The following is a 24567-nucleotide window of genomic DNA, read 5'->3' on the forward strand; positions in this document are numbered from 1 at the left end:
AACAATTAACAAGCCACTTCAATCAAATAAAATCAGTGAATAAATACTTACACTACTACACAAACCACAACACCACTCAAATCAGGAAACCAACCTTGTGACTTACCTTTTACTTTCGAGCAAATGCAGGTTTCTTGATGGTTATCCGATTTAATTTACGCTGGTTAACCTCACCTACAAGCCTCCGAAACAAAGAAAATTCAATTTTAATTCATGAGTGTTATGGTTGATTTCAAATTCAAAATACAACTCTCGGAATTCAGTCATAGATAAGCTCACTAAAATCCTATATTGATTAATCAAAACCATTAATTGACAGATGAGACAAACCCTATACCATGTTACAAAACCGAAACCTAATTCACAGATTTCAGTTTTACCCTAAATCGATGAAACATCCAAGAAACAAAGACTGAAAGAGGAAACGACGGAACTACCTTGTCTATATCGCCGGAGATGAGATTTGCCAGACAAAGGAGACAAGGAGACAAAGGCTCAGCAAGAAGATTTCGACTTCACCTTCAAATCGCCGGACATATCAATCGACAAAAGAAGGGAATTAAAACGGATTTGTCGGAGAAGCTATGCAAAGATCGATTTCTAGATAGAAGAGCTTTCGATTTTGGTATTTCAATTACCGGAAAACTAACCTTTGACGGCGAATATAATGACAACGAAGCTTTCATCATTTTGAAAAGAAAAAGAAACCCTATAATCGATTTCGAAGAGGAGGGAAGAAACGAAAATTTTTCTTTCTTTCCAAAACATCTCCACCAATCACGTAAGGCCACACAAATGAGAACTGAGCAATTTTTTTTTGGGGTCCGATTGTGTTCTTCCTCTTCCTCTCTCTCGCTCTCTATCACGAATCTCTCAATCGGAGATTCAATCGGACGAGATTGAAATCGATAGCTACAAGACGAGAGACGGAGAGGCCAACACTATAAAACGCAGGCTCGACGGCGGCGAACAAGCAAGTGGAATTGAAAGAATACGTTAGTGGTTCCTCTAAGGAATCTGATTACAATCTCACCACCTCCACCGTCGAATTTAAGGTTTCTGTGTGTGTTTTAGTGTTTAGATTTGTGTTGTGTTGCTTGGTAGTGTCACAATTCTTGTCAAAGTTTAAAGGTTTAGTATCGATTTTGTTTGGTCAAGATCATATCGATCTGACCGCCTAATAACATGTTTTATTTTTGTATTGATCTTCAGAAAACTCAGGACTCGCAGAATGATTTTGTCAGCTTTGTTTCTTTCTAAAGGTAAATCTCTTTTTTTTTATGTGTTTATATTATCAATCGAGATGATTTACTAGTTTATTCTTTTGGTAGCGTTCTTGTTAACAACGTATGGGTTTTGTTCTTGATTTTGTAGAGAAAGCAGCTTCTTCGCCTTGCCTTGACAAAGAAAGATTTGATTTGGATTCTATACATATCGACAAAGGCCTACGGGATGAGGTATGTTTTTTATTTGGAACATTGCCTCTAATCATTTCTGATGCGTATAATACTTTTATCATGATCAAGATATGTATCCTTGGATTTGAACTAATCAATTTCTAGTTAGTTTTTGAATTTCTGGTATCTTTCTTGCTAGTCTTGTAATCACCACAGCTCTCTTCTTATGGTAATGAGAAGATGGGTTCTATGTTTTTTGTTACGGAGGTGGTCTTTAGCTTTGTTTCTCTTCTTATGGTAATGAGAAGATGGGTTTCTGTGCTGAGCGGCAGTGGTTTGGTCACTAATGTTACTCTGCGTCAGCCTGCTGCCTCTGGTGGAGTTGTGAGCTTGCGTGGTCAGTTTGAGATCTTGTCTATGTGTGGTGCTTTTCTTCCTACTTCTAATGCTCCTGCTGCAGCCACTGGTTTAACCATTCACTCATGGATTTCCAGTAGCTCTGCGATGGGGTCTCATTTGGCTGAATCCCCAACCCCCACGAAAGCTTGTGAAGAGGTGGAAAAACCATCATTTACTTCAGAGCAAACACCTAGCAGGTAGAGACGTCACTTTGTGTAGTTAAAAGTTTAAACATCTGTTCAAATCGTATGTGAATAAAACATATATTTTGCCTCCTTATGCTATGCTTGATAGAATTGGCAGGTTTCTTGATAGAAATGGTGTGGTTTCTATGCTAACATTATTCTCACCTCTTACTAATTTATACTACTTTTTCCCATTTTTAAAACATCTTAAACATTTATACTACTTCTAATCTGTTTAAACTTTTAAAATTTCAAAAACTATATTTTCAAAATAAGAGACCCATAATTATATACTACCATTGGAGGATATAATTTTAATTAAGAGATCAAGAGTTCTTAGAATTTAAACAGTACATAATTAATTCATAAAAAAATCAAATAGTACATAAGAGGCTCAAAATTAAAACTCCCCAATGGGGATGCCCTTACGACTCTTCACTTATTCTTCCTTCAACTTCTTCTTCTTAGTTCTTACTTTTTACACTTATTCCTTATAAACGATTATTCAATGATGAGATTCCAACATAACTTAAAATTACCACAAGAAATTTTTTCTAAGGAAGCAAATTGTTGGCATTCTTAGAAAAGGTCTTTTTCTAATGGATTTCCGAAGACTTTTTCTAATGGATTTCCGAAGAAAAAGAAAAAGTCTTCAAAAATTACTGATCAAAAACAAAAACAAAAAATCGTAGTTTTGAAAAATATTAGTCTTGAATCGTGTTTAACAACAAGTTAGAAAATAAATTATAATTTACTGTAAAAAAAATTAAAAAATAGATCTTGAAAGATAAAAAAAAAATGAATTAATAAGAAGTACAAAAATAAAACATAGTTATCAAACTGAACAGAAAAAAATAGTATATATATATATAAAAAGGGAAGAATAATAATAATAAACTAAAATTATCTAACGTCAAAGCTGGCTACATTACCCTTTTTTCTCATGGTTTTGATATTTTCTTCCAATTATTTTTATATTCGTTTTTGACAACATTTCCTCAGTTTTTGGTTCTATTTCTTCTTTTTTAGAAGCTCTGTATTTCTTGTGTCATAATCTTCTCATAACTGCTGTGGTTTTTGATTGTAAGCCCCAAACGTTAGTAGTAGTAAGTGACTAAGTTCCATTTGTTTTTCGTTGAAAAAGAGTTGGTGACACACCTCACTTCGTTTCTGTATGCTACTTTTGTTTGATTTCTTTTTCGAGCAAGGTCTATGCATGCCACAGTTCTTTTTCTGGCACAAGAATTTTAAAGCCACTTTTCTAGTCTATTCCTAAAATATGTCCTGTAATATTTCTTACATTTGTTCAACAGTTCAAGATACTATCTCTGTGCCTCAGAGCTCAACTTTGGAACCACCGAGTACACAACTGCTGCAGTAGACACATGGTCCACGATGGCTGAACTGCTTCTTGGACAGAGTGAAGCACTATTTTAGCATTAGTTATATGGTTTTTGTTCTCGGTATTCTATTTTTGTCAACCTCGTAGTTGTTGTTCGTGCTCTCATGGACTTGTTATGCAGGCTCTGTTTCCTGGCGAAAGTGGAGTAGATCAGCTTGTTAAAATCATCAAGGGTTTGGGTACACCGTACACAAACAAGGGAGAACCGGAGAAGATCAAAGTGCATGAGTTGACTGAAAAGCTTGAGTCCCACAGAACTCTCTGGCATCCCTCCTGAAACCGTTGACCGCCTTGAACATGCCGGTAAGCAGAACCACTTCAGGACATTACACTCGTAAGTCGTAAGAGTCTTCAATGTTTTCTGCACAACCTATTGGTGGTCTCTTCTTCTGAACCGATAAATGTATAAACGAACTAGATTTTAAACAAAACGAATTAATTAACCGAATTAGGCCAAACAAGTTGTGGTTCTAGCTTGAGTTCAACTTTTTTAGGACAGACTTCTAACCAATGAGAACGACTTCAAAAGGGAAAAAAAAAGGTGATTCATAACAAAGCAAACTACATGAAGTTAAATAAAAATAGAATCAAACTTGTAAAAAAAAAAAATTATTGGTTCAGTAGCTTCAGCCAAAGTCTTTCAAAAAACTGTGATCAAACTGGGAACATAGACAGAGGACTGAAACTTAGATACCACTCCATGTATCTTAATCTTTTTGCACATATCTCCCCTCACAATATAGACCCAAGCATTTCTAGGTTTCTTGCTAGGACAACACAGAACGAAGCTCTTTCTATAGATGTTTTTGTCGACAAAGTAACTTGTAGACATGTGACCAACTACTAAGGGGAAGTAAGGTATTGAGACAGTCATGAAGTTAATCCACACCACATCGTCTCCATCATCCCCATTACCAATTTTCTTCTCTGTCACCCAAATCCTAATATTTCTTGTACTTGTGTGTTGTTGTAACACTGAAAACCGATCACCCTTGTAAATGGAGAGGATGCGATTATGGGTAGTACTTCTTCTCCCGGTACACGGTAGAACACAGAAGGTCTTTTCTATCCCTTTTGAAAAATCAAGCATTTGGATTCCGATTCAGGCACACCCTAAACGATTCCGATTCTTCTAACATTTTTTCCTCTTTCTCAAAACGGGTATGATTAAAAACCTTCCACGCATTCGTTGCAATATCCGAAAGTACTGCAAATCTCGTAGTAAATTCGGGCGAAAGCTCAAACGAATTCCAAATCCCAATAATCTTGTAAACCTTTTCGGGTCTACTACCATCGTAACCCATCCATCTGCCACCTATATACCCATCGGTCTCATCCGTGGAAATCCATATAGCCCGATTCAAAAACGGGTTCCAAACCAGGCATCGGTATTCTTCATCCATGTCATACGTGAATAAGTAATAGCCATCGCAGGTCCCCTGGTGATGAAAACGGCCAAGGCGAAAATCAGAGCGTAAATCAGTCACTTTTATAGTCGGTTCGTCCTTGTTGAGATCGACGCTTACCGAATAAAGATGGGAATGTGTCTTTAACAAGATTTCTGGGCGACCACAAGCAAAGTTTCTTTCGACGAATCTCTTATCGTTGAAAAGAGTGTTCCATCCTTTGCAAACTGATCTGAAGCGAACAAGAGATAGAGGTGGAACTCGTACGAGTATCTCTTCTTCCAGATCTGATGGAAGCTGTCTCTCCGACATTAGGGCTTTCTTCGGCACCATTATTAGGGGTTTAATTGTAAAGGAAGGAAAAGTAAAAGTTATTGCACTTTTGCCTTTCGGTTCATATTATATATATATATATATATATAATTCTTTGAGAAAATTGAAACCTCTTCTTTATTTTTGACAAAAAAAAAAGGAAAAAAAACATATAATGGTATAGAATTATAAGGTGGAAATTGGATACATGCGTCATCTGCTTGGATTATATACTGGTATAGAATTAGAAGGTAGAAATGGGAAATATCTAGGTCTGCCAGAATGTTTTAGTGGTTCTAAAAAGGACATGTTGCAGTTTATTAATAGACTCAAGTCAAGTTTAGGTGGTTGGTATGAGAAAACGTTATTCTTAGGTGGCAAATAAAGGTGTCGAGCGGGTATGATACCCGCGGGCTTAGCCCAAATAGGGAACGGATATAGACACTAGAAATTAGGCCCGTTAAAAAAAAGGCTTTGCGGGTCTAGTCCAAACAGATTGTGGGTTTTAGCGGATTATTCCCGTGGGTTGGCGGATATTTCGGCCCACAGTCTTTAAATATTTAATAAAATAAATATTTAATATAGATAGATAGTTATCCTTTATACTATAAAGCGCAAGTCATCTAGCTAATAAAAAATTGCCACATAATTAAAACCTTAATTATTAAAAAATAAAAAATAACTGAAACTAAAAATTTCTACACCACGTTCATGGGTAGAGAAAAAAAAAATAAAGCATTTTGACAATAATATTTGAAAGTTACGCTAATATATTTTTTTCCACACAATAAATTACCTTTTTATTAACTCGACAATAAATAAATAAAAGGTGAAAATTTTCTTCTATTCATTTGTGAGTCTTTTGTCCCTGCGAAAATCTCATGTTGGAGGCATGGATATGCGGATTAGACATTGCTTTCGACGAGTATACATAGTATATGTTTAACTATCAAGGCATCAACAACATTTGACGCTTTGAAGATAAAGATGTACAAGTCCTACATAAGTTGGATATTGATGTCAAGTTGTCAACATATATGCGGATACGGATACTGCTGGTTATTATCTCATCGTAGTTTCAACGATTTGCATTCCAAGAAGGTTAAATCATTACCTATGAAATGTATATATTGCTTCTCTTCTACATGTCACTACAAGAAAACAGGGGATTTACGATTGCACTAATAGTCACTAAATAGTCGCTAATTCATACATAACGACTAAGTTCCGACTAATAATTGTTGTCGTAAATCGATAGTCGGTAAGGAAATTTAGTCGTAACATAGTCGGTAAATAGCGACAATATTACGACTATTACACGTAGTCGTAATTTAGTAGTTAATATTTACGACTATTTACTGACAATGTTACGACTAATAAAATATGAACGGATGTAGCTTACGAATAGTCGTAATGTAGTCGCCAAATTTAGTGACTAATTGATGACTATTTAAAAAACTATAATCTTATTTATACATCATTTATACAATTATATATTATTATTTTAATAATAATAATTAAATTTTATTAATTATTTTAAATATATTTAAATTATGAATAATATTCTTTTGGAGTAAATTGATACTAAAAATAAAATAATATATTTATTATTATAAAATCGTGATTTAAAAAAAAACTGTATTACAAAATAAAATTATAAACATAACTAAAAATAAGAATTCATTATACTCTTAAAAAAAAAAAGTAGATGAACAACTACATAATTAATGGCTTGAAGCACACACTCAAGTCTCGATTGCCTTGTATTCCATCTTTGAAGCCTTTTGTGCCGATTGAAATGACCTTAACATACCACATCCTTCTCTGCAGCAGTCTTCAATCTCAGCTTGATTTCTGCTATTGAAATCTCAGCTTCACTTTTCATGCTCACACACACGATTCTAGTCTCATGCTTAACCAAAAAAGCGCATAGCTTCAGCTACGTTACCAACGATTCCAACATTATCAAATCTCATTCATTTTTCTGTCCTCATCATCTACAACAACTACCATCTGCAAACCCAAAAAAAAATAAGATCCTCTCCTTTAAAGACAGCAAAAGCTGTAACATCCGTGAACCAATTATCGGTTTCTGGGATGGATGTCGAACGACACCAGGGTGGTGTCGGTCGACACCAATGTTTTCTGGTTCAATTTAATTATCGATTTTTGGTCAGTTTGGTTTGGGAAAACCATTGAACCGAGTCTTAAAAGGGAGAAAACGACCCTAGGTCGTGTTTTTGTTTTGTCTCGCCGTTTTTGAGAAAAGCAAAAGAGAGAAAAGTGTTTTGAGGTTCTAGAGAGAGATTGGGAGATTTCCTTGCTGTTCTTGAGAGATCCAAGGCTAGGAAGGAGTTAGAAGCTTTCTAGGAAGGTTGGATTCGTTGTTGTTGGTCTGAATCTTCCTGCAAAGAGATGAGTGCATGACCATGGTTTATCTAAGCTAAGATCTCTAGTTTTTTGTGATTTTGTGCTTATGTGACTGTTTATGTTGAGTTTCCTTTGGTTTTGGCGATTGCTGTGGCTGGGTTTTGCTTCTGGGAATGCATGGAGCGGATTGGAGGAGGTTGAAGGCGAGATTCGGAGTTTCTGATCGGAAGAAATCGATGCTCGACATCGGTGTCGATCGACACTAATTGGGGTGTCGGTCGACACCAAAGCGAGGACGGCTCGATGACTTTGGCGAGTGTCGATCGACACCATGTGGAGGTGTCGGTCAACACCACTAGGGTTTCAGGTTCTTGTCGAGTGTCAGTGTCGATCGACACCACTTGGTGCCGGTCGACACCCTTCCTCAGTTACGACGATGACGTGACTGCTTTGCATTTGCCTGGTTTGTTTGTATTGTTTGTTGTTTGTGGCATGTAGAGATCTTATTGCTTGTGTGTATAGCCCAGTAGATGGGAGGATTGCCTCACTGAGTGTTTATCAAATATTCATGCATCTCAATATGTGTTTGTGGTGCAGGTAAAAGCAAAGTGTGACCGTGGAATCAAAGTAATGAAGAGGAGGATGTTCTAGGGACTCGATTGGATGTTGTCTAGCGTTGTTAGGTAGCTAGAGTTGAGTCATTAGAAACATTGCTAGATTGTTGGATTCATGTCTTCTGATGATTGGTTATTAGATTATTGGTTATCTTGCTATTGGATATTGTTTATGCTATAGTATTGGTATTATTATTGGATATTATTGGATATTGTTATTGGTATTTATTATTCTGTTGTTGTTTGTGATTGTGGTTAGGTGGCTAGTGGGTATAGGACCAGTGGGTATAGGACCACTAGTTGTAGTTATTAATTATTATTATATTATTATTATTTATTATTTAAAAAAAAACGGATCAGATGCTAACACTATCACTACTATATATCACAAACCTTGCTCTGTCGAATATCCTCAATAGCTTGAGAAATACACACAAATCAAGATCGAGCTCTTCATCCTAATATTGAACCTCTTTGATATAATCCTAGAACACACCCAGCTCATTCTAGATAGTTTTGCTCCCTTTCACTGGGAAAAAAAATCAAGGAGACAACATAATCAGCCATGGCTAAGCCTAATCCAATTTGATTGCAGATACACATAGAGACTGGGTTCAATTGATCCAAAATTTCTAAGAAAAAACGATTCAATTTACAACAAAGGGAAAGTGACGCCATTTTCATGGAGAGACAACAAGCTTTGGAAGAGAGCGAACCACCACCACCGTAGAATAGAATCATGAGAAAGATTTCAAATTTATAAATCCGAAATTAAGAAAATAAGAAGAAGAAGGAAGCAAATCTACCTTGTATCAATGAAACAATTGGGTTGAGATCCAAGATCCGAAATCCGCGACAGAGTGCTAGGGTACATCCGAGATCTAACAACTTGAGAGGATGAAAACAAACAGAGATGAAGATAGAATTGATTGAAGCCATAGGTGGAGGAACAAAGAAGAATCGCCACACAAAAAAAAATGGAAAAAAAAAAAGGAGACATAGGACAAGAAGAGAAAGTTTCATCGGCTAAGGAGAAAGAGAGAAGGGGAGAAAAAGAGAATGGGAGAAAAAAGAAGGAAGAGATTTTGTCCGTTGGATTAAATCAATCAACGGTTGATAGTGCAATCCTTGAGTTTACATATCATCCAATGAAAAAGCTTCATTATTTAAAGAATTTTTTTTTTTTTTGATACAACAGGAAACAAAGCAAAACTTTATAATTTCATATGTTTTTGCAGTTTTAAATACATACTTTAGGAAACGAGATTTAAATTTTAGGATTTGGAAGTTGGGGTCTTAGATTTAGAAGAATGTGATATTTGATTTAGATTTTTAAAAAATGATTAGTTTTAGGTTTGAAAATGACTATATTAAATAAATTTATAAGTAAATAGTTTTTGGAAAAATTGAATTATATGTAAATAATAAATAGTCTTACACATTGATTTTATACATATATAATGGTTATATTATATCTTGGTTGAATGGTTTATGCTTTAATTTCTATATAAGTATTATAAAAGTTTAAATTTTGAAAGTTTAAGGTATAAACTATAGGATTTGGGGTATAGGTTTAAGATTTAGGGTTAAGTTTTGATAAAAATATAAGATTTGGAAAACTATAAGTTTTTGGATATATTATATCAGTTAGACTTTCTTATATAAGTATTAAAGCTTGGTTTTATGTATATATATAATAATGGTTTAGTTTTGATTTTATGGTTTATGAATTAATTTTTAAGATCAAGAATTGAAAGTTCAAGATTTAGAGTTTATAATATAAGTTTTAGAGTTTAGTAAAGGGTTTGAGGTGAAATTTTAATTTTCTTAAATAGCGACTGATATGCGACTTCTTAGCGACTTTTACCATGAATCGCATATTAGTCGCTAAATTGAAATTTTTTACCATAAATCGCATATTAGTCGCTAAATTGATGACTATTTAGCGACTATTTGTTCGGTATGCGATAGTCATTAAATAGTCGCTAAATTACGACTACAATATTTAGTCGCAAAAAAACGACTAATATACGACCAAAAATTTGTGGTCGTAAAATGGTAGCCTAATAGTCGCTACATAATCGCCAAAAATGACGACTACATATGTAGTCGCCATTTGTAGTCGTAAAACCCGTGTTTTCTTGTAGTGTGTGCATATCTACTGTTTTTTCTAATGGATTTCATGTCTTTTGTAGTTCAGCATCTCATCTTATTCTCTCTCTTACAGATCCTCTTCTGCATCGATGCAACAATTGTTAAGAGGGTGTAGAGAATAGAAAAAGTGGTAGATAAAGATCGAACGATGAAGCACAAGAAGAATTGAATAAAGGTTTGGAGAAGTCGAGACACTACAACTGATAATAAGGTTCGTCATGTCTTGGTTACTTAACATATTAATTTAGAAAATTATTAGATTTTATCTATTTTTGGTTATTCAAATTATAATTAAGAAGTTATATACTCATAAAAACAAAATAAAAATCTTAGATCATCTATACATAAAAGATAGTTGAGTTTATATATTTTTATTTTGAACACTACGCATGCCAACAAAAAGAGTTTAGATCAAACAAACTACCATGAAGATTTTTTTATCCAAAAAGAAAACAATAATCAGAATACTAAAGTGTATTCGGAACATTTTTTTTTTTTTTACAAAAACCATTGTAAGTGATAGACATTTGGGTTATTTGGCGAAAACATATGTTTCTGAAACTTAATTATGAATGTGATACAGTCACTATTTAGAATTAGATAAACCCACAATTTTCACTGTTCTACTATTTTCGTCATCCTTTTTTGCCATTCAATTATCTTATTTATTACATTTTACGCCATCGAACAGTTCCTGTAGTGAAACCCTATTTTGTGGCTTTTCTTTTTCCCCAAAGCCAGTTACGAGTCCTTTTCCACGAGTATATTGTTCAGACTGTAAAAACACGATTCGAATCGTGTCGTAATTCCTGTTCAAAAACGCGGCCGCGGAGGCCGCATAGGCGCCGGTTAAACGCTCGGCAGCGGACCTCCACCGCGATATTGCTCAAATCGGTGTTCAAATCGGAAAACGAAAAAAACGAAGAAATTTTGTCTTTTTAGTCTAGAATAATATGCTATATCTCAGATCTACAACTTAGTTATCGAAATCAGTTGAATTGGAATTTAATTTACCCAAAACAAGTCAAGGAAATAACCAGCGGCCATGGAATAGGGTTACTGGTTTTGCTGAGATCGAATAAAAAAGATGATTTTGAAATGACTATTTTGCCCCTCATTAATAAAATTGACTAAAAAACACAAAACAAGCATGTAGGGTATTGAACTCTGGTTCGGTTGGCTTTACATACCAACTAAAACCACTGGACTAAGCTCGAAACTTTGATACATGTTACACTTTCAGTATATTATACATAGAGATAAATAAAACCCCTAAAACTAGTCCCCGATTTAAATCCGATTTACTGATTAATTGCTAGGCCCTCACTCACCGCCCGACTATTCTACAATGATTCAGTTGTACAGAGAAATCATAGAGTACACTAATATGAGAGTACGGATAACAACACTTATACTCACTAATGCCTTTAAATAGAGATGTGTACGGGATATATTATAACCGTACACACATATATGGTTATACCAATCCGTACATTTATAGAAGAGTACGGGTTAAAATAGATCCAAAATCCCCGCTTTTATGGATTCACGTTTATGGTTATAATCTATCCCGTACACATATATATGTCATGATGGACTTAATACAACCCGTACACATATTTCGGAGTACGGATAACAATGACTCAGTTGTACATAGTTTTCAACCTGTACACTAATATGAGAGTACACATGTATATGTCTTCAAATAGACATGTGTACGGGATATATTATAACCGTACTCATATTTATGGGTACACCAAAATGTACATACAATACAATCCGTACATTTATAGAAGAGTACGGGTAATAATTGGCTTAATACTACCCGTACACATATTTCAGAGTACGGATAACAATGAAACGGGCCGAGAAATTAAGCCCAATTACGAGTACACTGGATTCAGCCCATAAAATTCCCTCTGCTTCCACCCTCTCTCTCCTTCTCCTCGGCTTCCACCCTCTCTCTCTCCTCTAACGAAACCAAAAACCCACACAGGGCTAACTAGTAATCTCCACCAATCTCCTCTGTCCCATCATTATGCTCTATCTCTATTCTCATCTATCTCTTAACATCCTGTTTTTTCTGTTTTATATAGTGATAGTACCCAACACCCAATTAAGTTCTGAAAACGTATTAAAATCCCAAGAAACCCTAGACATTTTAACCAAAAAAATAGGAGATAGACATGGTCGTCGACGTAAAAATAAACTTAGATTCGATAGCAAACAGACAGGTTTCTTACATCTATATAGATCACTATTAAATGTATTAATTAATGAATTATTTTATCATGTTCATTTTCATTTATTTTTATTGACTTCATTTTCAGTTGTGTACATTTATACCATCAACTGAATGTTACTATAATAAAACAAAAGATTTGGTATAATACTATCAAATCCCGATTCTAAGAATTTTTTCGGTGCATAGCACCAAGTAAACACTAGTTTTATATAATTTTAAATATCTATCTTTTAAAAGTATGTGGTAACACAAATAAATTTAATGTAAAAAAATTAAAACATCTATAAAAACCAATATAAACATTAATTTTTAAAAAAATATTCTTAAAATTATTATTTCTTTATTTTATTTTTTTTTTTTGAATATATTATTTAGGCCCGCAGGGCGGACTTGGACATAATTTTTATATCTGCGAGCTTAGCGGGCCGGCCCGTTGCGGTCTAGGAGATAGAAATTGCCCGTCGCGGACGGTTTAGATGGACGCGGGCCGGCCCGTTTGACACGTTTAGTGGCAAAGAATTTTTGTTGAAATCATTGGCCCTAGCTCTTCCTGTGTACGCCATGCATGTTTCAAGTTGACTAAACAACCGTGCAGACAACTCACAAGTGTAATGTGTCAGCTTTGGTGGAATGCAAGTGAAGATAAGCACAAGATGCATTGGGTTTCTTGGGAGAAGGTTTGTCAGTCAAAGAAGCGGGGTGTGCTTGGTTTTAGAGACATTGGTCATTTTAATCAGGCGCTCCTAGCCAAACAAGCATGGCGGTTGTTGGATGAACCAAATTCATTACTGGCTTGAGTATATAAAGCAAGGTATTTTCATGACAAACTTTTTCTAGAAACAAAACTTGGAAATAGACCTTCTTATGCATGGCGCAGTATCATGTATAGCCGTGAATTATTAGAGCGAGCGGAGAGTTATGAAGTCTAAAGGTGATGGTCGGGAAACTAATGTTTGGCTTGATAAGTGGGTTTGTGATGATTTCCCACGACATCCTTTCAACAGAGAACTCAACTTGAAAGTGTCTTCGTTAATAACAGAGGATAGGGCTTGGAACCTGCAACTGGATAATGAATTGTTTCCTCCTTGTATAATCCTTTTGAATCTCACCAAATCACAAACTTTTTAAATAAAATATTTAATAATTTTACCAAATATCCTAAAAACTCTCTTTAAATCTCTCAAAATTCAAATTTTCCTAAATCTCACAAAATCTTTCAAAATCATGGTTTCAATACACCTCCTAAATCACAACATGCATGATTTTATGTTTTCGTTAAACAATTGTGACCACCTACCCATGTTCACTTGTAAGCTATCTAAGGGTTAATAGATTCTCCCTCTCCCCACTAATACAAGGATTCATCCTGAAATCTCTTGGGATAAAAGTTAGAGACTAGCCATTAACTGATGCTTATCTTTTGATTTATTAATTACTATAGTTTTTTGGTTAAGGCGTAGCCTCTTTATGATTCCAACTAGCTTCTTTCTTAATTTGGTCCTCATATGTCACTTTTACTCCTTTTTCGAAGCCATTGATTAATATACTTGTGGCTCATTGCTAGGACGTCATCATACTCAATCCATGCCTAACATTATCTTTTAAGGTTTACCGAAATGTGAGTTGTGACTGTTTCAAATGACCTTCATTAGGCCAATATTTCGATGTGTTAGTTCCGTAAGATTACTATCTCACATATCCAGGGATTTCTTGAATATAAATCTCAACTTTGTAATGTGTGTTGCATACTTCGCTCATGTCATAAGGCTTCACTGAAGCCGCTTCAGCTATGATGTCATTGTCTTTATGACAATCATATTGGCCTATTGGCCTTTCACGGGTATCACTTTCTTTTGATCTAATTGAGTTTTTTTAAGTTTCCATTACAAATAAGTAATCACTAACTAGATTCGAGCTATAAATGGATGAGAAAGCTACCTTCAATTGCCTGAAGCGTGAAATCGTGAACAAGTGGTATATCATTCAACTTTAAAGCATACTCAAAACTTCAAAACCAAATTGTTAAACATAAACTCAGGATAAGAACACAGAACATATCATTAGTAGAAAAACATATAACTATTTATTTAAGCTCTTACTCTACGTTAGCTTATTGGAGAAAGTTTTCCTCATCCATATTAAAAATAACACGTAAAAATGTGGTATATTGCGGTGGGGTTGGACCGTCAACTCTAAATAATTTCACAATTTACAAAAAGAAACAAATTACATATCTTACAAAATCCCCGAAATACGATAGTTAATTTCAAATGCATTTTCACTTACTTTTGAAACTTAACAAAGAAAAATGAAGAAATATAAATTAAAAACCTCATTTGGAGCACGCATTATTAAAACCCCCATTCAATTTTTGTTCCACTCTCAAATCTACACCGTTATTCTCGTCTGTTCCAACCACACTTGTCCCATCCGATCCACACCGTCCACTTCCATCCTTGAAATATTAGTATTGCACAAATTAGGATACTACTACTGTCACTCTCTTTTTCCTTAAGTCTTAATTAATTCATTCTTTCATGTATTTGTTATAAAGCTTCCCTTTAAATATAAGAAAAAGTCACGACCAAAAATATATAAATCGAAACGCATGGATCAGGCCTTCATCAAGTATAGGTAGTGGCATCAAGAATCTTTGTAATCAGTATCTGGCGGCTGCTGTGTTGTGGTGACCTTTCCTTCTTCATTATATATATTTCACTCTCTCCGGTCAGCAAAAAAAAATTTAACCCTTTCAATCTCTCAAAGAGCCACCACCACCACCACAATAACAATGTCTCTTCTTCTTCTCCCTACGAATTTACAACAATGCCCTTCTCCATCCACCTTCCCTTCTCCGTCGTCCACTCTTCTGTCTCCGTCTCCTCCTTCCACCGTCTTCTCCGTCGTCGTCCCTCGTCGGAGATGTCTCAGATTGGTTTCTTCTTGTGTCTCTACCGTTCCAACCTCTGTTTCTAATGGCTCTGCTCCCGCTTCTGTTGTTGTCGTTCAGCGAGAGCAGATTCGTCTTGGTCTTCCTAGTAAAGGACGTATGGCTGCTGATGCGATTGATCTTCTCAAGGTTTGTGATTTTTTTACCTGTTTGGGTCTCCCAGTCTCAACAAACATAAAGACTCAGACTCTTTTTTTTTTCTCGTAAATGGTTTCAATTGAGACTAATTTATAATTACTTAGCTTTCAGCTTCTGTGTTTGTGAAACTTTGATTGGTTCTGAGAAGTTGATTGATTCAACTCAAACTTTGATTGGTTATGAGAATTTAATTTAAGCAAAGTTGGGATCTTTATAAAGATCGAATCTTGGCTATTTCTATTGTTATAGCTCCATTGACTCACTGAAATGTTGTTCTCCCTCTCACTTTGAGTGAAGTGAACATAGTGATTTGTAAATCTCACATCACGATTTTGACGTTTCCTGTTTGTTGTGAAGGACTGTCAACTGTTTGTTAAACAAGTCAATCCTAGGCAATATGTTGCACAAATTCCTCAGGTAATGCTTTCAAAGCAAACTCAAAACCACAGTGTGTTTGTTTTTAGGTTTGTGTATGACTTATTGCTGGTGTTTTCTTTTATGTTCTTCAGTTACCAAACACTGAAGTTTGGTTTCAACGGCCAAAAGATATTGTCAGGAAGTTACTCTCAGGAGATTTGGATCTAGGCATCGTTGGCCTTGACACGCTTAGTGAATATGGTCAGGTAAGTGATGACCATAACAGTTTACTACTCTTGAAGAGTTTTGGTATCATGTTCAGAATGTAAGAATTCTTAGTGGTGGTGGTTAGTATCATTATGCTCATTGTAGAGATAAAACCACTAGTTGTTGTGCTAGCCTATATAGAATTTAGAATACATATTTTCTCTGGATGGCCTCGTTTGTATCATGAGTAAGATGTTTGAGTTTTCATTCTAGGAAAATGAAGATCTAATCATTGTCCATGAAGCTCTCAACTTTGGAGACTGCCACCTGTCTATTGCGGTATGCTCTAATCTGTTATCATTGGGGTCTTCATATCATTACTGCAGATGGTTTACTAATTGCATCTCAAATGATCTCAGATACCCAACTATGGGATATTTGAGAATATAAATTCTCTGAAGGAGCTAGCACAAATGCCCCAATGGAGTGAGGAGAGACCCTTACGCCTTGCTACTGGCTTCACTTATGTATGATGAGTTACAGATTCTCCTTTGGTGCGCTGTTGTCATTAATATCTCTCAGAGTTCATTTTGCTTCAATATAATATTTGGGAATGATTCAACTTGTTTTTGCAGCTCGGCCCCAAATTTATGAAAGAAAACGGCATTAAGCATGTGACATTTTCAACTGCAGACGGAGCACTGGAGGCAGCTCCCGCGGTGAGCTTACATTATTTTACATCTACGACATAGCTATGCTGTATTGTCAGACAATGGTTCTTCCATAGCGATAGAAAAGAGACCAATTTTTTCAATGAAACTATAGTTTGCTGCATCTTCATGATTGCATCTGGTGTACTAATGTTTTAGATCAATCTACATGGTTTATTTCCTTATCCTTTGTTGCTTGTCTAGTTTAAACGTAGATTTGCCTATGGTAGAAAGATTTGTCAACGAAAATTCTAACATTTGGCATTAAGTTCCTTATCCTTTGTTGTTTGTCTAGTTGAAGCTTAGAATTGCCTATGGTGGAAAGATTTGTCAACGAAAATTCTAACATTTGGCATTAAGTTCCTTGTATTGTTATCTGAAAATAAGTGTTAAGCTGATATGCTCTGTAGAAGATAATGTTGTCAGTTTGTACTTTGTAGTGTCCTGATTTCATATCTACTGTACACTGTCATCAGTATATGTTGACTCGTATGTTCTTGTTAATTAGATGGGCATAGCTGATGCCATTTTGGACCTTGTGAGTAGTGGGACAACACTCAAAGAGAATAACTTAAAAGAGATAGAGGGAGGTGTTGTGCTGGAAAGTCAGGTGATGCGAACTTCTTGGTACCATGACTGTCTGTTTAGAATCTGTTGGCGACAATCAATCCTCAACATCTCTTTTTTCATTTTCAGGCGGCACTTGTAGCAAGTAGAAGAGCATTGACCGAGAGAAAAGGGGCACTGAACACAGTACACGAGATTCTTGAGAGATTGGAGGCGCATCTAAAGGCGGATGGCCAATTCACTGTATGCACTTGGTTCCTATGATGTTTTTTTTTTCCTTATTCACCTTCGCTTTCTTTTCTCTAATAATTTAATTTCAGGTTGTTGCAAACATGAGGGGAAATAGTGCTGAGGAAGTTGCTGAGCGTGTGTTGAGCCAACCATCATTGTCAGGATTGCAGGTAATGTTTCAATATAGCTAAAACTGAAATCCTCAAGCCTTAGTTTTTAAGTTCTTTCTGATTATTTATGGCTTTCTTACAATGAGCAGGGACCAACAATAAGCCCAGTTTACTGTACAAAAGATGGCAAAGTATCAGTTGACTACTATGCAATCGTGATTTGTGTACCAAAAAAGGCCCTATATGACTCTGTGAAGCAACTGAGAGCGGTTAGTTATCCCTGTTGTTTACTACTTCCATCCCAATGTTTAAATCTTGATATCTACTTGGATTCATCCATAGTTGGCGTTCTGAAAATATTCTATGTTTCCACTTTTGCATTGATCACGTGTTTATCGATCCCTCTCTTGGTTCTCTTAGTCATGGTTAGAAATGTTATTGCAGGTCGGAGGCAGCGGGGTATTAGTGTCACCTCTGACCTACATTTTTGATGAGGATACTCCAAGATGGGGTCAGCTCCTGAGAAACCTCGGGATTTAAATGTCTTGCTAAGGAAGATGCATATGCTGATCAAGTTTTAAGAAGACTCTTTGGTGTAAATCTCTGAGTTATGGTACCTTTTTATTTTATTTTCTTTTTCCTCACCATGTCGTCCTCCTTGCTGTTGTAATTTTTACCTCTCGTTTCTGTATGGATCTTATTCGTTGCTGTTAATTCCGTTGGAACAATAAGAACAAGCCTTTTAAATAATACATTATATTTTTTTTTTTTTTGAATCTAATGTTAAATTATATTAAAAAAAAAATAAAACGTTTTTACAACTTGTGCAACATAATATGAAAGGAAATTTGTTGAGAATATTAGAAGAAAAATCTTATGCTAAACTCGAGATTGCAGCCACATTTGAAAACCTTCATCGTATCTCCGATCACCCATTAGATCTATAGCAAGGAGCTGGTCTCTAACATGCCTATCAACCCAGGCAATAATGGTATCCGCAGGCTGTGACGGCTCACCATGCCTGCGTCCATTTCTTTCCCTCCAGACCGTATAAACCACTACTTGAAATAAGTAGCGAATAAGAAAACCTTCTACCAGCTGAAAATTCGAGTTAGAGATGTAATCGAGAAGAAAAGACCAGTCTGTTGTAAAACGTGTCTTCATCAGTCCCTTGGCAAGAGCAGACCACACAATCGAGACAAAAGGACAAACAAAGAAAAGATGATCCCGCGTTTCCAAGGTAAGTTGACAAAAAACACAAAGACCCGCTGCTTGCCCATTCCACGCAACCATACGAGCACCACTTGATAACCGATCCAAAGCCGCCAGCCATACACAAAACGAGTACTTAGGCTTTGCATGACCAAACCAGACACCCCGATGCCATGACACAATGCTTGACGTAGTACGAGTGTGGTTCCAAGTGTCGTGAGTTGAAAATTTGTGGTGATAAACATCGTTTTTCCCTCGCCAAAGTACCTTGTCCTCCTTCTCCTGGCGTTGTTGCCACTGAAGTAACAAACGATCCTCGATCACATTGAGATGGTCTGCACGATGCCGTCTATGACGACGACGAGACCACGCCGCTGCCACAGAACTCTGCCAGCTGATCCCCAAGTCTAAAACCCCACTGTTCCCTACCACATCCGCTAGTGTGCCCATACTTGACCAGTTATCGAACCAGAATGAAGTGTTTTCTCCATTTCCTACCTTCACTTTACAAAAAGATTTAGCAAGATCACGGTACTTTAAGAGTTTTACCCATATCCACGAACCCAGACTTGTAGTACTTTTAAGTGACCAAAACAAAACCTGCTTCAGCAGATTCGTATGAACCCATTGTACCCAGAGGGACTCACCTTTTGAAACTAGCCGCCATATTAGCTTCAAACAACAGACCACATTAGCCTCATGCAGTGATCTTAAACCAAGACCACCCTCACTTTTTGGTCTGCAAACAACTTCTCACGCCACTTTCGCCTTTCTAGTACTCATCTCTATGCCAGACCAGAGAAACACCGAACACATGGAGTTGATCTCATCTAGACACTCCCGAGGCTACCTATAAGCACCCATCCAAAATGTATAAACGCTCCAGAGAACAGAGGATATCAAATTAAAGCAACCAGCAAAAGAGAGAGAGCGGACTGTCCAAGAGCCAATCCTCTTTCTGATCTGTTCTAATAAGGGGGAGCAGTCTGCAGTGGTAAGACATTTGGTGACTAGGGGAAGCCCCAGATATCGAACCGGCAATGAGCCTATGACAAGAACAGAGTAGACTTCTCCAAACTTATACTGAGACCGGATATCTGCGCGAACTTAGTGAAAACCTCAATAATACCCTCAATAGATCTAGCTTTACCATCTGAGAGAACCATAAGATCATCTGCAAAACTAAGATGAGTGAGACCAAGCGAACGACACCGAGGATGATACCCAAATATCTGATCACCCGCCGCCCTATCAAGCAATTTAGATAGAACATCCATACATATCACAAACAAGTATGGAGATAGGGAACAGCCCTGACGAACTCATTTGTTCATTAGTTATCACTTGCTTGTCTGTGTTTTTGCTAAACTGGGACCTGTTTTGGTCTCAGAAACCAATTCCTTCACACATGCTCAGTCTTGGGAGTTATCAGTCTCTAGGAAGGTATGCTAAATTGGCCATTTTGTGACTGACATGAAGTCAGTCGCTTCCTAATTTTGTATCATCAGTGCTATTATTAGATTAACATTGTAATAGTTGTAATATAAGAGGGGGAGGGGGAACAAAAGATGATGCTTTGCACTCAAAATCCAAACAAATAAAGAATACACAAACACACACATACACAACACACACACACACACACACTCAAACACAGACAAATACAGGCAAACACATAGATATCACAAATATTGATTTGCATACATTCATATAGATACACTTAAAGAGTACATGACTTTTCTCTCTGGATTTTGGGTGTTTCAGCTAAAAGTGCAAGGTGGAAGAGGTAGTGTAAAGAGGTGCAGATATTTCAGTCGAAGATTCTTTCTTCTTGAAGAAAAAGAAATCTGCCACAAGCGGAATGATAGGTTTCTTCTTCTTCTTCTTTGTAGTCTTCACAAAATACCCATCTCTGTTTCCTTTGTTACTCTCAAGTATCTGAGCCAATGAAGGATACTCTTTCTGTATCCTCCTCGTCAGCTCTTTCCTCCTCTCTTCCTCTCCGCTTTTTTTCTCTTTTGGTTCCTTGAAGCTCACAGATTTGGCCATGGCTGCTGCGCTCTTCCCTGCTGCATTAGCCTCGGCTTTCGCCATCTTTGACATGTTCTTATGTAGCTCGGCGTTTAAAGTAGCTAAAGCCACCTCTGTCTCTGACTCTCTCTCCTTCAACATCTTCACCTCTGTCTTTGTTTCCGTTATCTCAGCTTCAAGCTTCTTCAAAACATCCATGATCTCTTCTTTTGGACCTTGAGGAGAAGAGGGCAACAAGGAGTGTTGCTTCCATGGAGAAGATGGTAAAGAAGTGGTCTGGCTGATACTAGGACTAGCAATAGGACTTACCGATATAGCACTCTGGCTGATGCTAGGACTAGCAACAGGAGTTCTTGGTTTAGCGGCCTGGCTGATGCTACGAGTAGCAATAGGACTTGCCGGTTTAGAGTTTAAGGTTTGAGTTTGTATCGGTAGCATAATCCGTTGGCCAAATATGGCAACAGCTTCTTTAACTGAGCTAAAAGGACGAGATGTATCGACATGATGTTGTTTGACTTGTTTATTTTCTTCCATCTCGTCTATATCCATGGAGGAACAATAATAGATAGAGAAGAAGGTATTGTATTGTTAATGTTTGGTTGAATCGGTTTGATTTCTTTGCTTTTACAGCAAATTATAGGCATAGATTTGATTACCATTGTGTCAAGGTGAAGACAAAACCATTCTAAGTACTTTTAGAAGTTGACTTGCCAACTACTTTTTGTTTCCTAATCTCTTTACAATGTCCAGTATTAGTAAACAGTAGAAACTCCTAATAGGATTACCAATAATTATTTTAATCTTTTGTGTCAATTTTGTAAATCACGACAGTGACATATGAGGATAAACAATTTTTGAAATCTCACAAACACGAGAAGACACAAACCAAACACCAAATAAAACAAAGAACACAATTTTAAAGAAAAAAAAAAAAAACAAAGAACACAATTTTAAAGAAAAAAAAAAACACAGAGGCCTTTCCTTAAAGAGAAAGATTGACTTCACGATTATCCGCCTATCGAGGTCTTCCTGTACCGTTTGCATCCCTAGCAAGTTTATCTGCTTGACTTCCAGCAAACTTTTCTCTGTAATGGTTCATCTCTTCCTCTTCCAATTTCTTGAACAATGTTTGAGGTGTTTCAATCCTGTGGCTAGGAGGCAGAATCTCCCAAAGTCTAGTTGCTTGTAATACCTCTCCTTTTTCGTCCGAGAGTGAAAAATGTGGTGGCAAATTTAGCTGTTTAAACACCTACAAAATACAAGAGAGATAACACTAATCACGCTTAAGCATATTCTACTAAATCTAAACGGGAATCAACGTTTCTGAAAATATATAACTGACCTCACGAGAAAAAGATGGCATGAAAGGTTCTAATAAACGCGCAAGAAGGTGTACTAAACCAGCAGCAGTTCTTATAGCAACTGCACAAGCAGGTTTATCTTCTTTGTAGAGTTTCCAAAATTTGGTATCCTGCAAGTATGTGTTCCCTGCTTTCGATATGGTCATTGCGATATGAAGCCCGTTCTTGAGCTTAACCTTTTCCATAGCTTCAACATATTCTTCCACCAATGTTCCAACGTTTTTAACAAGTGATCTAGTAAAATCATGAGATTCAGGATCAATAGCATCAGGAATGACAGATCCATAACCTCCTTTATCTTCCGGCTTTGCTATAAAACTCAGAACTCGATTAACAAAGTTTCCAAGATTATTCAACAACTCGTCATGAAGCTTTGTTCTCAAATCGTTCCATTTAAAATCTGTATCAGACTTCTCAGGCCTGTTGGTGAGCAAGTAGTATCTCCACACTTCGACAGGTATATTTGTATCTCTTACATCATTACCAAACACTCCAACACCTTTACTCTTAGAGAACTTGCCGTCTTCGTAGTTCAAATATTCAGTCACACTAACTGTCTTCATCATAGTCCAATCTTCACCAGTTCCAAGCTGCGTTGAAGGAAACAACACAGTGTGGAAAAACACATTATCTTTCCCCATAAACTGATAAAGCTCAACATTCTCAGGATTCTTCCACCACTTCTCCCATTCAGATGTGTAACATGATGTTATCGAAACGTAACCAATAGGAGCATCAAACCAAACGTAGAAGACTTTTTCTTTATACTTCTCATGTGGAACTTGAACTCCCCAATTTAAATCCCTTGTAATGCATCTCTTCTTAAGCCCCTCAGGCACATCCTTAAGCGATGCATCAGTCGTTTGAATAGCATTTCGACTCCAAGATCCAGTGACTGATGTCTCTTCAACATACTTTTTCAACTTATCTTTCAGCAACGGAAGCTCAAGAAACAAGTGGTCCGTGTCTCGAAATCCAGGTGTGGTTGGTTTGAAAAATCAATCACTATTAAGAAAAGCCAAATCAACAACACAAATATCATAAAGGAGAGAAGCATATATATATAAACTCACCTTACACCTAGGATCTTTAAGCTCAATAGGATTCAAAACCTTTCCACACTTTTCACATTGATCTCCACGAGCAGAATCATAATCACAATTTTCAGTTGGACAAAAACCTTCAACAAGTCGATCAGCTAAAAACTTCTTGCATGTATCACAATAAGGCTGTTTCATAGTATCTTCTGAAACCCACTCGTTCTCCCACAGCTTGTTGAAGATGTCTTGGCGAACTTTGTCTGTTCAGGAGTTGAAGTCCGACCAAACTTGTCAAAACTTATATCAAACCAATCATAAACTTGTTTATGAATTGCATGGTACTTGTCACAGATCTCTCTCGGTGTACAATTCTCTTCTAAAGCTTTTGTCTCTGTTGCAGTTCCGTACTCATCGGTTCCACATATGTAGATCGCGTTATAGCCACGTAGACGACAATATCTAGCAAGACATCAGCGCTTAGAACGCAACCAATGATGTTTCCTAGATGAGGTACGTTGTTGACGTAAGGCAAAGCACTTGAGATTAGTATATTTCTCTTGCCTGGGATTGGAAACTTGGGGATGATCTTGCCGTCTTCTTCCATGGCGAAAGAACAAGAACACAAGCTAATTAGGGTTTTTTCTTTTACTTGAACGGATCACGGGATCAGAGAATATGGAGAGACGAAACAGAGATTTTTTTTCCTAACTAGCAAATCTTTCATTAAACCTTAATTTATACTGTTTCGTCTTTGGAGATTATTCGGTTCGGTTCAAATTTTTCGATTTCTAAAAATAAGTTTTAGGTCAATAATCGGATTGGTTTGAATTTTTGAGTTTGGTTCGATTCGGTTCGGTTCTTTAAACAAAATTATAGAAAAAAATTTAAATAAAACTAACTTATAATATTTTTATACACCTGTATTTTTGTATTCTATTTAATTTTATACTTTTAAAACTCTTGTAGGATATAAAATTATTTGATTTGCTGTTAAAAAAAAAATTATATACTTTTTCAATTATATTATTAAATTTGGTTATAGCGATTATGGTTTGGTTTAACGATCGTTCGGTTCGATAACTATATTTGAGAGAGAAAAAAAACAAATAACGATACTTGGGTCTAAAGAATATAAAGCCCATTAGGCCCAAAATTAAATATTCCTCTCC

General features: G+C 36.3%; 5 protein-coding genes, 1 long non-coding RNA gene and 1 pseudogene across 11 annotated transcripts; 2 read left to right on the top strand and 5 right to left on the bottom strand.

Moving 5' to 3' along the window:
- The first annotated feature begins 694 nt into the window (after positions 1-694).
- On the top strand, positions 695-3881 carry LOC104700873 (protein JASON-like). 4 transcript variants are annotated; one of them, XM_087458126.1, is made up of 5 exons: positions 695-1055; positions 1213-1262; positions 1375-1457; positions 1597-1993; positions 3295-3881. In XM_087458126.1, the coding sequence occupies exons 4-5, from the start codon at positions 1638-1640 to the stop codon at positions 3416-3418; spliced, it is 480 nt and encodes a 159-aa protein (XP_087314252.1). In that variant the 5' UTR covers positions 695-1055; positions 1213-1262; positions 1375-1457; positions 1597-1637; the 3' UTR covers positions 3419-3881. The 4 variants fall into 4 exon arrangements, with proteins under 4 accessions (XP_087314252.1, XP_087314251.1, XP_087314253.1 ...); XM_087458125.1 differs by having other exon boundaries at positions 1638-1993; XM_087458127.1 differs by having other exon boundaries at positions 1706-1993.
- Positions 3882-3910: 29 nt separating this feature from the next.
- On the bottom strand, positions 3911-5245 carry LOC104700872 (putative F-box protein At1g58090). The gene is made up of 2 exons (XM_010416474.3): positions 4910-5245; positions 3911-4822 (listed from the first exon to the last, which is right to left on the bottom strand). The coding sequence occupies exons 1-2, from the start codon at positions 5120-5122 to the stop codon at positions 4466-4468; spliced, it is 570 nt and encodes a 189-aa protein (XP_010414776.1). The 5' UTR covers positions 5123-5245; the 3' UTR covers positions 3911-4465.
- Positions 5246-6679: 1434 nt separating this feature from the next.
- LOC104700871 (uncharacterized) lies at positions 6680-9113 on the bottom strand. Its single transcript, XR_753665.3, has 3 exons — positions 8892-9113; positions 8479-8614; positions 6680-7114 (listed from the first exon to the last, which is right to left on the bottom strand). It is a non-coding gene; the product is annotated as an uncharacterized LOC104700871 (long non-coding RNA).
- A 5840-nt stretch (positions 9114-14953) lies between these two features.
- LOC104750223 (ATP phosphoribosyltransferase 1, chloroplastic) lies at positions 14954-18504 on the top strand. Of its 3 annotated transcripts, none has more exons than XM_010416477.3 (11): positions 14954-15563; positions 15930-15989; positions 16082-16195; positions 16410-16475; positions 16556-16663; positions 16772-16855; positions 17355-17456; positions 17543-17656; positions 17734-17814; positions 17904-18023; positions 18199-18504. In XM_010416477.3, the coding sequence occupies exons 1-11, from the start codon at positions 15276-15278 to the stop codon at positions 18292-18294; spliced, it is 1233 nt and encodes a 410-aa protein (XP_010414779.2). In that variant the 5' UTR covers positions 14954-15275; the 3' UTR covers positions 18295-18504. The 3 variants fall into 3 exon arrangements, 2 of the variants coding, with proteins under 2 accessions (XP_010414779.2, XP_087314255.1); XM_087458129.1 differs by having other exon boundaries at positions 14971-15563; positions 16556-16690; XR_015561822.1 differs by having other exon boundaries at positions 15065-15563; positions 16556-16690.
- A 129-nt stretch (positions 18505-18633) lies between these two features.
- On the bottom strand, positions 18634-19416 carry LOC109125422 (uncharacterized). Its single transcript, XM_019227043.2, has one exon. The coding sequence runs from the start codon at positions 19414-19416 to the stop codon at positions 18634-18636; it is 783 nt and encodes a 260-aa protein (XP_019082588.2).
- A 1107-nt stretch (positions 19417-20523) lies between these two features.
- On the bottom strand, positions 20524-21597 carry LOC104700876 (uncharacterized). Its single transcript, XM_010416478.2, has one exon. The coding sequence runs from the start codon at positions 21544-21546 to the stop codon at positions 20731-20733; it is 816 nt and encodes a 271-aa protein (XP_010414780.1). The 5' UTR covers positions 21547-21597; the 3' UTR covers positions 20524-20730.
- A 362-nt stretch (positions 21598-21959) lies between these two features.
- LOC104704513 (methionine--tRNA ligase, cytoplasmic-like) lies at positions 21960-24047 on the bottom strand (annotated as a pseudogene).
- Positions 24048-24567: the final 520 nt, after the last annotated feature.

This window comes from Camelina sativa, chromosome 7 (assembly GCF_030686135.1).
Source record: "Camelina sativa cultivar CO46 ecotype springtype chromosome 7, ASM3068613v1".
Taxonomy (NCBI): Eukaryota; Viridiplantae; Streptophyta; class Magnoliopsida; order Brassicales; family Brassicaceae; genus Camelina; species Camelina sativa.